This window comes from Bos indicus x Bos taurus, chromosome 8 (assembly GCF_003369695.1).
Source record: "Bos indicus x Bos taurus breed Angus x Brahman F1 hybrid chromosome 8, Bos_hybrid_MaternalHap_v2.0, whole genome shotgun sequence".
NCBI lineage: Eukaryota > Metazoa > Chordata > Mammalia > Artiodactyla > Bovidae > Bos > Bos indicus x Bos taurus.
Genome location: NC_040083.1, coordinates 1,054,978 through 1,072,085, shown reverse-complemented (window position 1 = coordinate 1,072,085; position 17,108 = coordinate 1,054,978). Strand labels below are relative to the sequence as shown.

At 45.4% G+C, this 17,108-nt stretch overlaps 1 protein-coding gene across 7 annotated transcripts in view; it reads left to right on the top strand.

Annotated features, from left to right (window-relative positions):
- The window catches only part of SH3RF1 (SH3 domain containing ring finger 1), a 155,517-nt gene that overhangs the window by 93,421 nt on the left and 44,988 nt on the right, over positions 1-17,108 (top strand). For all 7 annotated transcript variants that reach the window (XM_027548927.1, XM_027548922.1, XM_027548923.1 and 4 more), the window contains exons 3-4: positions 12,733-13,008; positions 13,724-13,819. In XM_027548927.1, coding sequence (XP_027404728.1) covers positions 12,733-13,008; positions 13,724-13,819 — 372 coding nt within the window. The remainder of the gene's footprint in view (positions 1-12,732; positions 13,009-13,723; positions 13,820-17,108) is intronic.

The window sequence follows — 17,108 nt, the reverse complement described above, 5'->3', positions numbered from 1 at the left end:
TTCTAAAAATTGAAACCCCATAAAAATAGCACTTGCAGTGTTGGGATTATATAACCATTAGCCACTGCAGTGGATCTGGGCCCATGAAGAAGGACACATAACCTGTGTCAGGGGTCCTGCCCCACTGCAGGTGGGATGGGTCCCGCTCCTGTGTCTGGTGGGTCCTCTTTACATTTCTTTCCATTTTCCTCATCTCCCCAATCATATGGGAGTCACATTTCTTGCATCATGTGTCATCTCTCTAGTGAGTGGGTGTGGGTTTGCATAGGAGTTGCCTCTTTGAATAATTTTTTTTTTTTCATCTGAAATGCACAGGGCATAAACCTCCTGAGATTTTGTGTGTTTAAAGATGTCTTTGTTTTGTCCATGCACATAAGTAACAGGTTAGCTGGCTAAGATTTTCTGATCATGTTTATGATAAGATATTGAATATAGTTCCCTGTCCTTATTGTTCATCTGTATTATATATAGTAGTTTGTATCTCTTAACCTCATACTCACAATTTATCCCTCCCTGGCCTGCCCCATTGGTAACCATAAGTTTGTTTTCTATGTCTGCTAGTCTGTTTCTGTTTTGTAAATATGTTCATCTGTATCATCTTTTTAAGATCACATGTATAAGTAATACATGATATTTGTCTTTGTCTGTCTTCCTTCACTTAGTATGATAAGTTCTAGGTCTCTCCATGTTACTGCAAATGGCATTATTTCATTCTTTTTAGTGGCTGAGTAATATATATATATATGAATATATGTATGTATATATATGTGTGTATATATATGTATTCCACATCCTCTTTTCCATTCATCTGTTGATGGGCATTTAGGTAAGTTCCTTTCACATCTTGGCTGTTGTAAATAGTGCTGCTGTGAACACTTGGGTGCATGTATCTTTTCAAACTATGGTTTTCTCCAGATACATGCCCAGGAGTAGGATTGCTAGATTACATGGTAATTCTCCTTTTAGTTTTTTAAGGAACCTTCATACTGTTCTCCATAGTGGCTGCGCCAGTTTACATCCCCACTAGCAGTGTTCTGCGGTCTTCCTTTTCTCCACACCCTCTCCAGTGTTTGTTATTTGTAGAGTATTTGATAACGGCCATTCTGACCTGCATGAGGTGGTGCCTCATTGTTCTTCTGATCTGCATTTCTCTAATAATTAGCAATGTTGAATATCTTATCATGCTCCCATTAGCTGTCTTCATGTCTTCTTTGGAGAAATGTCTATTTAGATCTGCCCATTTTTTGTTGGATCGTTCAGTTTTTGAATATGAGCTGTCTGTGTATTTGGGAAACTAAGCCCTTTTAGGCTGCATCATTTGCAAATATTTTCTCCCAGGCTGTCGGTTGTCTTTTTATTTTGTCAGTGGTTTCCTTTGCTGCACAGAAGCTTATAAGTGTAGGTTGGTCTAATGTGTTTATCTTTGCTTTTACTTCTGTTCCTTTGGGGGAGTGGGACACTCACCATCTTGATCGTTAGCCCTGCCTTATTTTTCTATCCAGCCATTGAAATGCTTTTAGTGTATTTATAAGTTTTAATAAAAGAATTTGACTGTCTTAAAAGTGAATATAATTTGACTACTCACACCAAAGGCTTTTTGGTCTGTTTTTTACTTTTTTAGCTATCAACTAATAACTTCTGGTTTGAGATATAGTTCACATACTAATAAAATTCACCCATTTACAGCCACTGAAATTTTCCTGATTTCACTTGCTTTCAAGTCTTCTTCTCTAAGTTCTTAAAAATTTCTGGTATGCTAATACATGTTTGCTGGAAAAGGTCAGTTTTCATTCCAGTCCCAGAGAAAGACAATGCCAAAGAATGTTCAAACTACCGCACAGTTGTACCCACTTCACATGCTAGCAAAGTGATGCTCAAATTTCTCTAAGCTAGGTTTCAACAGTATGTGAACCTTGAACTTCCAGATGTTCAATCTGGATTTAGAAAAAGCAGAGGGACCAGAGATCAAATTGCCAACATCTGTTGGATCATAGAAAAAGCAAGAGAATTTCAGAAAAATATCTACTTCTCTCTCACTGACTTTGTGTGAATCACAGCAAACTGTGGAAAATTTTTCAAGAGATGGGAATACCAGACCACCTGACCTGCCTCTTGAGAAATCTGTACACAGGTCAGGAAGCAACAGTTAGAACTGGACATGGAACAACAGACTGGTTCCAAATAGGAAAAGGAGTACCTCAAGGCTGTATATTGTCACCCTGCTTATTTAACTTATATGCAGAGTATATCATGCATAATGCCAGGCTGGATGAAGCACAAGCTGGAATCAAGACTGCAGGGAGAAATATCAATAACCTCAGATATGCAGATAACACTGATTTTATGGCAGAAAGCAAAGAGGAACTAAAAAGTCTCTTGATGAAGGTGAAAGAGGAGAGTGAAAAAGCTGGCTTAAAACTCAACATTCAAAAAATGAAGATCATGACATCTGGTCCCATCACTTCATGGCAAATAGATGGGGAAATGATGGAAACAGTGACAGACTTTATTTTCTTGGACTCCAAAGTCACTGCAGACAGTGAGTGCAGCCATGAAATGGTTCCTTGGAAGATGTCGCTTCCTTGGAAGAAAATCTATGACAAATCTAGATAGCATATTAAAAAATAGTGACATCACTTTGCCAACAAAGGTCCGTATAGTTAAAGCTCAAGTTTTTCCAGTGGTCATCTATAGGTGTGAGGGTTGGACCATAAAGTTGAGCCCCGAAGAATTGATGCTTTTGAACTGTGGTATTGTAGAAGACTGTCAAGAGTCCCTTGGACTGCAAGGAGATCAAATCAGTCAGTCCTAAAGGAAATCAGTCCTGAATATTCATTGGAAGGACTGATGCTGAAGCTGAAGCTCCAATACTTTGGCCACTTGATGTGAGGAACTGACTCATTAGAAAAGTTCCTGATGCTGGGAAGGATTAAAGGCAAGAGGAGCAGGGGATTACAGAAGATGAGATGGTTGGATGGCATCACTGACTTGATGGACAGGAGTTTGAGCAAGCTCCAGGAGTTGGTGATGGACAGGGAAGCCTGGTGTGCTTCAGTCCATGGGGTCACATGGGCTGAGTCGGACATGACTGAGTGATCAAACTAAACTAAGTGCACGTTTTCCCTCTTTTTCTAGAACTTCTATGTGTTAGTCGCTCAGTCGTGTCTGACTCTTTGCGACCCCATAGGCTGCAGCCCACCAGACTCTCTCCATGGGATTTCTGAGGCAGGAATACTGCAGTGGGTTGCTGTGTCCTTCTCCAGGGATCCTCTGGACCCAAGGATCGAACCTGGGTCTCCTACATTGCAGGCAGATTCTTTACCACCTGAGCCACCAGGGACTCAGGCAAGTAAACACCTGTGTTTAGCCACAACTGCATACCGCCTTGATTTGCGGTGTGTGCTCTTCCTTTGATTTCCTTGCCTAGATCAGATAAAACAACCAAAGGACAAGCAGATGCCCATCTCAGTGCCCTGACCTTCTGTTGGGTTGTTGCATATGTGGACACTACATAGGCCACCCCACTGACTTCTTACGCAGAGTTCCTGGTCGTAGGACCCCAGACACACCCTGGCGACTCAGCCAGAGGGTATGAGGCGGACTGGGGGGAACAGGCAGAAATGCCTCTCCTCTCTCAGGATTGTGAGGTTGCTGTGAAAGGGTGTGGGGAGGAGGGACCTCATCTTGCAGTAAATGCACTTACTGTGTGTAAGGCCCAGAACTGGGCCCTGCAGGGGACTCAGGACCGTGTTGGAGACTATCCCTGTCCTCAGAGTGTTTTACGTCTCGTACTGTTACTAGCTAAGAATGCAAGTGTATATTTAAAAGGTGCAGTAAAGCAAACAGGGAACCATAGATAACCGTCGGGTCCAGAAGGAGATGTACATCTCTATTAAGAAATAAGAAAGGGGTTGGACACTGTTGTATTTGAGTTGTGTCTTGTAAGGTAAATGGGCTTCTGACAAGTGGATGTGGGGTCTGGGGAAGAGGGCTCTTCAGATGGAGAGAGTGTCAGAGAAAAGTCCCAGGGGTGGGGGAAGAGAGACTGTGTTAGACTGTGTCTAGGGAGTTAGAATATTGGATACCTACTAAGAAAGGAGGATGAGGTATTTGAGAAAATTGTTTGGCATCTTAAGTGTCAGGAGAAGAGTTTGAACCGAGTTTGCTGGAAGGGAATTGGAAAAAGCCTGATCTGATAGAAATGATAGTTTTAACAAGATGAGTGTTTTAACACGATGATCTCTTGGCGTGAAATCCAGTGAGATGCAAATGGGAGACTTTGCCCTGGTCTCACTGTGCTCACAGCCTGTGGACAGGACAATCTAGTTGCTTTACCCAAAGAAACATTCAGTTATAACACATTTTTAAAAACATAGATACGTAGTAGATATTTAGTAGATTTTTAGCTATAATTGAATCCATTCCCGTGGCCATCTCAAATGATCAAATTTCTCATCTCAAATTTTATTATGAATGCAGCTAGAATGATCAGTTATTTTCTTCTGCCATATGTTGTTGTTGTTCAATCTCTAAGTTGTATCCAAGTTGTCGCAACCCCATGAACTGCAGCACACCAGGCTTCCCTGTCCTTCACTGTCTCCTGGAGTTTGCTCAAATTTATGTCCATTGAGTCTGTGATACTATCCAACCATTTCATCCTCCGTCTTCCTCTTCTCTTCCTGCCCTCAATCTTTCCCAGCATCAGTGTCTTTTCCAATGACAAAATGTGGCCCACTGGAGGAGGGACTGGCAAGCCACTCCAGTATTCTTGCCTTGAGAACCCCAGGAACAGTATGAAAAAAATGCCATTTGTATTAAATGCTCATTACAAGTTGTCTTGCTTAACTTATACTCGCTGCTATATGTTTAATCATCTAGAAATATAAAAAATAATTTATCTCTTTATGATTGATTTTGGTTGAATGTTAGTGGTAGTTGCTCAGTCATGTCTAACTCTTTGTGACTCCCTGGACTGTAGCTTGCCAGACTCCTCGGTCCATGGGATTTCCCAGGCAAGAATACTAGAGTGGGTACCCATTCCCTTCTCCAGGGGATCTTCCCTACCCAGGGATCAAACCTGTGTTTCTCGAATTGCAGGCAGATTCTTTACCATCTGAGCCACCAGGGAAGCCCCTCATTTTGGTTGAAAGTAACTTTAATTCATACCCTATTGTTTGGTTATTTAGAGAAAGAAGAGTTAGATTTGGGCTTATCAGAAGTGTCTTAGTAAATCTTTCCTTTTAAGTTTCTCTTATTTCTTATTTTTGGAAATCATTATACTTGAATTGGAATACTTTTTTTTTTTAAAGAGTGCTTCAATAAAATTGCTCGTTTCAAAATAATAATCTGCTATTGATAAAAATTACTTACTGCACATGGGTATTTCTTTTCCTCTTATATCATCATATATTTGGAGAAACTAAGGCATAAAGACAGTGTTTTTCAGTAACACTCATCTCACCACAGAGTATTTTCAAGTATTTTAAGCATCCTTTTAAGACAGACTTAGTCAAAGGTGAAAGAGCTTAGTTGAAAAGGCCAGGAGATTGTACTTGGAATTCTTTTTGATAGCCCAGATCCCAAAGCTTTTGCACCCAAGAGTTTGTTTCCTTACTGAAGATGTTGATGGTGCCGTCTGGGTTCACAGGGTTGGCTTTCCATCCTTAGAGTAGATTGTTCCACAGTGAGAGAGTGTCGTGCCCTGTGATTCCATGCCGTCTTCACACTGGCTCAGCCAGCAGAGCCATCCTTTGGAAAGCAGTGACTGTGACAGGCACATTCTGTGTCACTTTTGCATGAAAAGCACACGTGGTGAGAGGAAGGGCCGAGTGTGTGTGGCCCACAGCCGAGCTGCCTCAGCTCTCCTGTAACCTGGACCCCGGGGTGTTGAGGTCGCATTTAGGTCCTTCACATCCCAGGTGTCTTCTTCCCAAATGTGCCATCAGTGACCCTGCCCACACCTCATCCCCTCTGCATGCTGGAGAGCCCACCCCTAAAAAGGGAACAGAGACAGAACCAGCAGGAATGCAACCACCCTCTCGGATGGTCTGGTAGCCACAGGAGTCATCGAGATCACAGGTTGTCCTGTCTTCCTTTGCCTTTGGGCAGAACTCATCTTGTGAGAAGTTGGATTCTTCCAAGTCTCCAGTGACAGAGGTGTCATAATTCACTGCAGTATTGAACAGCCCTTGCTGTCAGGAAATCCTTTCATCCCACTTAAATAATGCATGCATCCTTTTCAGCCTGGGTTTTTCCGTCAGCAAATACGGAGCTGACTTCCTCTCTCTGTATGAGACTTCTCTGTTGTATTTGAAGACTGACTGCCCCACGAATACATCTCAGCTTCTGCAGCTTGTCTTTCATAGTATTTTCATATATTATGTAGAGACAATAGGTGAGATGTGGGTAAAGTCATCTGTACCTCTCTCTCCCCACTGAGAGCCCTGTGTTCCTTCTGTTTGTGGACTTCAGACTGTGTCCAAGCCATCCATGGAGAGGCCCCTGGCACTGGTGTGGGGTCAGATGACCACAGACACCCACTTCTCTGCCTCAGTGATGGGTTTCCTTCCTGTTGGGCGCTGGTCTCTGCTTCTGCACTGCAGGTCTCTTGATTGCCCAGTTAGGCGTGTAACTGACTGAGATACTCGTGTATCTTTCCCCCCACATGCGTACATAGTTACAGATCTGGCATATGCGGTCATTTCTAAGTTTTTTTCACTGTGCTGCCACTGGTTTATTTGTAAAACATTTTAATATTGAAGTAAAACTCACATTAAGTGAATTACAGTGTGGAAATCCTCAAGTGTGGAATTATACTGAGTTCTGACACCTGTCTACAGCTGACTAACCAACATCCCAGCCAAGATATAAAATACATCTATTTTCTCATTCCTTGTGAGGGTTTCTTTACAGTAGTTTGGCTTTACCTATTCTCAAAGTCATATAAATATAATTTGTATATATGTATTCTGATACCACTCTAATGGCAGAAACTGAAGAGCCTCTTGATGGGGATGAAAGAGGAGAGTGAAAAAGCTGGCTTGAAACTCAACATTAAATAAACTATCATGACATCAGTCCCATTACTTCATGGCAAACAGAAGGGAAAAAAGTGGAAACAGTGACAGATTTTATTTTCTTGGGCTCCAAAATTGCTGCAGATGGTGACTGCAGCCATGAAATTAAAAGACACTTGCTTCTTGCAAGGAAAGCTATGACAAACCTAAACAGTATAATAAGAAAGCAGAGACATCACTTTGCCAACAATGGACCATAGAGTCAAAGCTGTGGTTTTTCCATTAGTCATGTACGGACATGAGAGTTGGACCATAAAGAAGGCTGAGCGCCAAAGAATTGATGCTTTCTAAGGGTAGTGCTGGAGGAGACTCTTGAGTCCCTTGGACAGCAAGGAGATCAAACCAGTCGATCCTAAAGGAAATCAACCCTGAATATTCATTGAAAGGACTGATGCTGAAACTCCATTCCTTTGGTCACCTGATCCAAAGAGCCGGCTCATTGGAAAAGACCCTGATGCTGGGAAAGATGGAAGGCAAAAGGAGAACGGGGTGACAGAGGATAAGATGGTTAGACAGCGTCACCAACTCAATGGACATGAATTTGAGCAAGCTCCAGAAGATAGTGAAGGACAGAGGAGCCTGGCATGCTGCGGTCCATGGGGTCACAAGGAGTCGGACGTGACTGAGTGACTGAACGACAGTTCTGATACGTGTTTATTGTGATATATGTTTATTCTGGTTTTCCATTCCTAAGTGTCAGTAAGTTGCCCTTTTCTCTGTTTTAAACTAGCTGAGGAGTCCAGCATTCATCTTCGGCAGATGGACCACCTGGGTTCAGTGTTCGCACTGTGAATGGTTCTGCAGGGAGCATTTCTGTGCAGATCTTTGTGTGGACACAGCGTCGTTTCTTGGATTAACACCCAGGACTGGAATTGTGGGGCCACGAGTAGCCGTGTTTGTAACCTTATAAGAAACTGTTGAGTAGTTTTCCAGAGTGGTTCCACCATTTTAAATGCCCACTGGCAGCGTGTGTGAGTTGTTGGCTCTGCATCGTTTACATTTTCTGTTGTCAGTCTTTTAAATTTTAATCATCCTAATGGGTATGAAGCAATAACTCCTTGTGGTTTTAGTTTATATTTCCCTGATGACTAGGGATGTTGAGTACCTTTGCAGTTCCTTTTTGAAGTGTGTGTTCAGGTCTTTTGCCTGGTTTTCAGCTGGGTTGGTGGGTTGTTATTTATTTGCAGTTCTTTATATTTCTAAATTCAAGTCCATTGTCAGATACAGGTATTGCGAGTGTTTCCCCCTGTATGTAGCATGAATTTTTATTTTTTTATTGTCTCGTTTGATGAACAGAATTTTTCGGTTTTGATTAAGTTCACCTTGTAAATTTTAATGTTTAGTTAAGATGGGGGGGCAAAGGAGACCTACCTCATCATTAAGATATTATTCTGTGTGTTTTCCCGGAAAACTTACAGGTTTAGATTTTACATTCGATTCTGAGATCCATCTCAAGTTGTTTTTATATGTGGTGTGAGGTAGGGGTCTCTCCTACGGACTTCTAAGAGTTCCACATCCATTGTTGAAAAGACTTTCTTTTCCCCAGTTAAACTGCCTTGACACATTTCCTTGCTTGTCCATGTGTGTGGGTCTGCTCCAGTGCTGTTTTAACTCTGAAACTGTGAACTGTCTTTCACATTTAATGTCATGTTTAGATTATATGAGCCTGTCTTACCACCATATCAATGAAAACACTGGACAAAAAAAAGAAAAATCCAACCCAGGCAGTTGAACTAGAGGTCTCACCTGACCGTCCTGTTCAGCGTTGAAGCCTGCTCCCGTATGCCCCTGCCCCCATGCTTCTGGCTCACCCACCTTCCTGGCTTTCTGTGAGGGTTGGACAGGGGCGTGCAGAGCCCCTCAGGCAGGGCCATTCTTCCCTGTCTGCCCATGGCCCCGGGGCCGGTGGGAGGAAAGGCAGGCTTGGGGCAGGGCCCTTGCCAGGCACCCAGGTGTTTCCCAAATAGAAAGTCGATGCTTTACCAGGAAATAGCCCTCATTCTGCCATGAATCCTCAAGACAGCAGATCAAGTTACTGTCGCTAATTTTCCCAGTAAATTTTGCTGCTCTCTGCAAAATATTATAATTATTAAATGTGATGAAACAGAGAACTAACAGGGCGATGAGCAGCATGAGTTCCCTTCATTTTATTTCAGTGACTGCCTCTCAAGAGCTCTCTTCCCTTTGAAACATTTGTAAGATTTGTTTTCTGTAATGGTTTGTCAGTTGGGCGCTCCATTTTTTAGGCCATCCAAGAAAAAATACAATATATCAGCTGTGTGACTGCTTCCTCATAACCGCCAGAAGAGTCTGTAAGAAAGATGTTTGTTTGCTGTGGTTTGCGGCAGGCTTGGCTTCGCGTTTTTCAGATGCCAACAGTTCACTCAGTGCAAAGCCCTCAGCTGCCCCTGTCCGGAGCGTTCGCGTTTTCAGCTTTGTCTGCAGCACACACCGAGGGGGACGCCAGCTAGCAGCGGTGGCTCTCGTTTCTCCAGGTGCTCCTTGTGCACAGGTGCCAGGTCCCCCGGGGCTGGGGAGTGACCAGCCTCCTTCCTCCCCCTGCCCTTCCTCTGTCCACCATGCGTGTCCACCACATGCTGGACCCAGAGGAGGGGCTGGGGACAGGCCACACGGGTGTGCAGCCACGCATCCCCACAGAGCACGACTCACAAGCAGGGGGGGTGTGGTCAGTGTGTCCGCAGCTGGTGAGCCTGACCTGCCGTAGAATCGTTTTGAAGCAGCTGACCCTGTGGATGTGGTTTTTCCCATGTAGCCATCGCAGCTCATTGCTCAGCCCACCAGGTTCATTCTTCCCTTATTCATCCAGCAGGGCTATGATCACGGGCACCCAGGTGGGTGCTCGTGAGGAGAGATGGGAGCCTGCAGCCCCTGTGCCCTGGTACCCTGGTCTCATGGAGACCAGGCTGGGAGCAAGTGAGGATGGTGTGCAGCGGGCTCAGGACGAGCAGCCCCTCCTCCCACCCTGAGGGTGGGGTGGGGACCTTTCCCCGGCGGCAGCATTCAGTCTGGTCCTAAGGCAGACACGGCCCGTATGTGTGGAAACGGACCATCCTGTGGACCTTCACCCAGCCCCGAACTTGGTCTTATTTATGGGTGATTCCAAACAACAGAAGCATCCGTCCCAGACAGACAGGAAACTGCAAGCAGGGGAAAGCCGGCCTCCTTGTCACCTCAGGATGTGTCCCTCCGGGGACATACTGGGGACCCTCCAGGTAGGAACAGGGTGGGGGCCGGGTGCCCTTGGTGAGCTCCAGCGGAAGACTGTCCCGTCTAGGCTGCCTCATAAAACACCCCAGATGGGGCAGCTTGTAAATGACAAGCATGATTTCTCAGCACTGTAGCATCTGGCAAGTCCAGAATCAGCTGTCTGGAGGAGTTCCTCCTGTCCACTGCTTGTGCCCCTCGCTGTGCCCTCATCGGGCAGAAGGGACGTGGGGTTTCTGTGGGTACTAATTGCACTGCTGAGGGCCCCACCTCATGCCCTGAGCACCCACCTCTTCAGCATCGCCTTTGAGGGGGTGGGTTTCAACATCCGAATCACAGGGGCACACAGACATTCAGACAGTAGCACGGAGGCGAGGCACCTCGGAGACTGGAGGTGATGAAAGCAGACAGGTTCATCTGCTGAGGGTGGGAACCATGACAGGAGGGTGTCCATACGGAGGCGGGCTCAGTTCTTTCTGGAAGTTCTTGGAAGTCAAGTTGCAATCAGCCAGAGTTTATACCAATTGAGATACAACTCAGTCATTAAACTTTACACGTTTTATTGCTGTTCCTAGGACAAGAGTATCTTCTAAATGTTCTTTTTAGTAGGCCATTGAATCTTTTTTACTTTATGGAGCAGTAAGAAATGCATGAAGGAATTTGAATTTAGAGGGGCTGTTGTGCATGTATATCTGGGCACTGGCATTTAGAGTCTATAAAATCAATTGGCAGTGAAGGTTTTATTTACATGTGAGGACCTCAGCTAGATCGCCACGCTGCTCTTTGCCAGATGTACTGGAGTACACCCGATGGGGCAGAAATGGGCCGGAAAGCAGTGAATCAGAAGTGTTTGTGCGCCGCTCTCATGAGGATTTAATGTCCTATAAAATACCTGCGTATATAATGGAGAAGCAAAAATATTAGAAAAGTAAAACAAGCCCATGTCATAGTTATTCTTTTTTATAGGAGGAAAGCAGTTACTGTTTACTGAAGTGTGTTTTTGGGTTAAGAACTGTTGTCAAAGCTCACACTGCGATGCCCAGCTCTTTGACAAGACCTGCGGGCCACTGCAAAGCGTGCTTGGCCGCCACCTCTGGCTCTTTCTGGCCGGCTCTGCTCCTGAACCTCCCTTTCATATGTAGCCAAGTGAAATGTAAACTCTGCAGATGCCGGGGGCCTTGCCCGGGAAGCAGTTTGGGAAGGCGGCCGAAGGTCTGGGGGCCAGGCAAGGCTGCAACCCCCAGCCTTTCCAGGAGGTGACCGAGGGGCCCCTGTGGCTCCCAGCTCTCAGGATGGTTTTGGCACAGGAAAATGCAGTCTTGCTTGCTTTTCAATCGCTTTACTCTTTATCCTTCATTGTCTGCCGTCTCTGTGGGGATCAGCCTTTTAAAAATCAGTGAACTTTGCTGGGTTTGAAATCAGGGTGAGATTCATTTTATTTAATACAGGAAGTTTTCTTTGGGGAAGTCTGACACAAACTGACTTTGCAGTCTCTTGGAATTTAATTGAATCAGCGCAGTGGAGCAGGACAGGGCCAGGGGCCCAACGTCCATTGCAGGGTTAGAGTGCTGTCGACCTCTGGCTGCCTCCTGCAGGGCTCCTGGTCACTGAGCGAACCCAACCCGCAAGGCAGTGTGTTTCCGGTTGCAGGCAGCAGGGTATAACCAGGCTGTTGCCTGAAGTTTACTCCTGCCACTCACCGTGTTAAGAGTACTGGGTGATCTTTGCTATTCAGTTGCTCAGTCATGTCCAACTCTTTTCAACTCCATGGTCTGCAGCGCAGCAGGCTTCTCTGTCCTTCACCATCTCCTGGAGCTTGCTCAAACTCATGTCCATTGAATCAGTGATGCCATCCAACCGTCTCGTCCTCTGTTGTCCCCTCCTCCTCCTGCCTTCAATCTTTCCCAGCATCAGGATCTTTTCTCTTGGGTCGGCTCTTCGTATCAGGTGGCCGAAGGTTTGGAGCTTCAGCTTCAGCATCAGTCCTTCCAACAAATATTCAGGGTTGATTTCCTTTAGGATTGACCTCCTTGCAGCCTTTGGCACTCAGCCTTCTTTTTGGTGCAGTTAATGTCAGAATTTAAGTTTTTAATGAGTTTTTAAATTTTATGCCAGGAAGCCAGACTTAGCGGTACTTCCACATCCTAAAAACCCTGAATAGGGTGAAAGTCTGGCTAAATTAGCCTTAGGAACAGAATGCCTTCTCAGGGTCCAGGGGTGGTCTGCTGTTCTTTCCTCGTGTGACATAGTTTGTTTGCTCTTGGTGACACACACACACACACACACACACACATGCAGTTTTTTGTGTGGGATTGTCTTCCTAAGACAAAGTGTGTATTTGATCTGGATCTATTAACAACCACGGTGAAACAGTTGAATTTTAAGACATTTTGGGACAGTTCTTTCATTAAAACTCCCCTCTTTCCTTCAGGGAATACCTCAGTTACCATGTGCCAAAGCATTATACAACTACGAAGGCAAGGAGCCCGGGGACCTTAAGTTCAGCAAAGGCGACATCATTGTCCTGCGGCGACAGGTGGATGAGAACTGGTACCACGGAGAGGTTGGCGGGGTCCACGGCTTCTTCCCCACTAACTTCGTGCAGATCATCAAACCGTTACCTCAGCCCCCGCCTCAGTGCAAAGCACTTTATGACTTTGAAGTTAAAGACAAGGAAGCCGACAAAGATTGCCTTCCGTTTGCAAAGGTAAAGTTAGAACACATTGCCTTCTGTTTGCCAGCTCTTCTGTGTACCTCATGCATGAACTATGGCTTGTGCAGAAAAATACAATAGTTTTATGTGAACTCTCTCTCTGTGCTTCTAAAAATATGTGGAAGCAGGCTTCTCAGGTCAGAAAGACAGTAATTTTGTGCACAGAGTGTTCTCTATGAAAGATAATTTTGGTTGACGCTCTGTATGGTATCATTTTCATATTTTGGGCCTAAATGTAATTCTAAGCTATGTTTTCGGGCGGGTGCATGCCACTTGGGGATTTTAATTCCCTGAATTATGAATAACAAAATGAAGCATCATTACTTCCTTGTTTTATATGTAAATTTCTTTGCTGAAAAGCATACCAGACTGTATCTACTGAATTGATAAAATGCTCTGGGATTATGACCAGAATGTTGTGTTTTTTTTGTAAAGAAAAATAGTAGGATGTACATTTAAAGAAGGTGAGCAGAGCCTGAGAGTCCATCTAGAACAGGAGTTCAGGGCGTGGGTGGGATGGCAGGTGCCGACAGGCTGTTAGTTTGGTCTGCTGCCCTTCAGTTCATCACCTCATTGTGGTCACATCCCAAAGACATGGCATGGCATCTTAATTCATGTGTTCTTACAACTTGAGTCTCCTGTTAAAAAGAAAATTAGGTTGTGTGCTTCCTAGGGTCAGGTGGAGTAATGTCCGTTGATGTTTCTTTAGGATGACGTTCTAACTGTGATCCGCAGAGTGGATGAAAACTGGGCTGAAGGCATGCTGGCAGACAAAATAGGAATATTCCCAATTTCATATGTTGAGGTGAGTCAGCATCTGGAAGCATCAATCGTGTTAGTATTCTGCTTAGCAGACCAGTCTTAAGTGTGCAGGGTGAGCATTCAGGAGTCCTCACAATCATTTCTCAGTATACACACATATCGCCTCACTGTTGCACACCTTAAGTGATACAATGTTGCATATCCCTTTCTTGGATAAAACTAGGGAACAAAGAAAGACAAAAACCTAGTCTACTTAAGAAAAAAAAAAAGCCCGCACAGCAGAAAGCCCCAGGAATGCCCCTGTTCTAGACTGTGGGATGGAATTCGTCTATCCTGCCCTACAGTTCCTGAGGACCAGGGGACTATGAGATGTTTGAGCTCTGTACTTTGTTCCCTGTTAAGAGCATTGGCATGTCTGTCGAGTGGGACCCTGAGCTGCCTGCAGCCTCTGTGTTCTATTTGCAGTTTTGGGGTCAGAGGGTGGTGAGGTCTTGACTAAGGTGGGAGATGCGTGTATCTGTGTGTTTATGTGCCACACCTCAGAACTCATACACTGATTTGCAGCGTAGCCTCCAGTCAGCATTAAATAAGCGATGAACTGCCCACACTTCATCCCAGCAGCCACGTAGCCACCCTCCCCACTTTAATCAGCTTTATTCAGAAACATACAGCCAATCCGATTCATCAAAGTCTCTTTAGGAGTATATATTAAGTAATATGTTGTATTAAAGAATAAACGAACTAAATTAAAAATGAACTAGGGAGTTATAATTTACAGTAGGCCTTATAACATCATGGGCTTCCCTGGTGGCTCAGATGGTAAAGAGTCTGCCTGCAGTGCGGGGGACCCGGGTTCAGTCCCTGGGTCGGGAAGATCCCCGGAGAAGGAAATGGCAACCCCCTCCAGTATTCTTGCCTGGAGCATCCCATGGACAGAGAGGAACCTGGCATGATACAGTCCATGGAGTCACAAAGAGTCCGACACGACTGAACGACTTCACTTTCACTTTGTAACATCATGTATAATAAAGTTTCATGTTGTTTAGTCATAAGAATTTCATACAAAAAACAAAGGGGTATTTATATATAGTTATAACTGATTTGCGTTGTTATGTGGCAGAAACCAACACAAAATTGTAAGCAATTTTCCATCAATTAAAAAAAAAAGAATTTAATGCCAAAAACAAAGTTGAAGACGTTTTAGAGACTGAAACACCAGCCCAGACAACCCTGCAAGGTTAGCTGAGTTCCCGGAAGGCTTCTGGGAAGAAGCAAGTTCTTCGCGATGTCTCTGTGGTGGGTAGGTAGCGCTTCACCAAGAAAATGGAAAAGGTGCCTTTTTACAGCAGAAAGGACACTCACACAGGATGACCAGTGTGTGCACAGGCCAGAAAGTAAGAGGCGCATAGGCTGTTGGGAAATTGAAGGTAATCCTGTTTTTAAGATGTCAACGCGTGTGTCTTAAGCATGTAACAAAGTAAAACCACATCACTTTTATTCCTGCCTTTTCACCTGCGGCATTTGTTTTGACATGATCCTGAGAACAAAAACGACAAATTGTATCATTAGAGCCATCGTTCGCCCATGTTTTCATAAAAAACTACTTCAACTACCATATAACCATGGAAAGCTAATTCAGATTGTGTACACGCCTGGAGTTTTGTTCTTATCCTTCAAATGTTCTTGTGTATGACAGTTGTTTTTCCTTCTTTGGAAGTAAAGAACAGAGGAAACTCGCAGCTCTCAGGTAACCCTTCTGTACATTGTTTACATGTTCTAACTGCGGTCATGGAAAGTTACACGCGTTTCCGGGTATTTGGATGCTTACTGTTGGGAGCGTGGGTACACGAGCTTAGTAATGAGAGCCTGTCTCCACCTGTGTGAGCTGAGCTACAAGCCAGCGCTTGGCGTGCAAGTGCTGGCCTCCACACCAGGCAGGTGTGCAAGAGGACTACTGTGCTTTTGTTACCAGGTGGGTATAGAATTGCGTGACAGACATGAATGATCCACCCACAGCAAACCCAGAGTCACTGAGAGTCACTTGAGTCATGGGGATTATTTACTCTGACTTCGGTTGGGAAGATAAAGGTCTGCCCAGGTTGAAAGTACTTGTATTCTCCTGCCTCTTAATTTCACAAGAGTAGTTTCCTCATTTGAACCGCAGTTTTGCCAGTTGAGACAAGTGAACAGATCGTCTCTCTTGGGGGGAAGGTGGGGACTGTGAGCTTGTTGTTGATGTCTGGCTGTTGGATGGACATTCCTGGCACCTGGAGATTGGCATGGGGTTCAGCCTTTAGGGGAGGAGGGGGGTAGATTTCAGTAGCAACCTACAAAATTCAACTGTTCAAGTAAAGGACAGGTGGCTGTACAGGGCAGCCTCACATGGAGTGAAGCCAGCTAGTGTTGGGAATCACAAACTGGGGCTCTTTCCTGAGTAATGTCTTTCTCTTGCACCATAAACCCCTTCAGGGCTCAGATTGTCCCTGCTGTAAAAACAGACGATGTTACAGAAACCCAGTTGTAAATTATTTTCTTACACCTTGTAGACACACATTTAGGTCTGCACCGTGTTAGGTGCCTCTGATTCTTGCACGGTGTTGCCCCAAACTTACCCCTGACGATCGAGCAGGTGTGTGTGATGATGTGTCTCGGGGGCCTAACCCTGCTGTGTCCTGTGCACCACGGTCCAGAGCTCAGATCAGACGTGACCCAGAGGACAGCCGCACAGTCCTTAAGGGCCCCAGTGTTCCATCCCATGAGGAAGTCAGCTCAGGGCCAAGTCTCCAGAGCAGCATCTGGGCTGTCACAGCCTCACCAGCAGGGCTGGAACCCCAAGTCCTGCTGGGCAGCTGGTCTGCAGAGATGCCCACGGGCAGGACTTGCCCGAGGCAGCAGCTCTGACCGGTATGGGCGGGGTCGGGGGTGGGCCTGCAGCAGGATCTCAGGCTCCAGTTGGGAGCTCAGCATCAGCAGTGGGTGAGGAGAGAGCTGAGTGGGGAACCCAGGGCGTTAGAGGTACTGCTGGGGTGCTGTCCCCTTCCCTGTGATCCCCCACCCCTCCCTCTGTCTCCTGTCTCAATCCCACCCCCTCCAGCACCAGGACTGTGTATCCTGCTCCTGACCTGTGTCACAGGAGGTGACAAATGACCTCTGATTAAAGTACCAGAATCTTCAGGGTTTGAACAGAGGAGAGTCTGGTGGGAGGTGAGCAGGAAGAGAAAGGCCATGTGAATGTCCTCAAATTCTGCCCCTCAGGACTCTGTGAAGAGGAGGGGTCTTTGCCTTGAATGCATCATACCCCTGCTGGAGACTTGCCCATTGGAGCCTCGAGG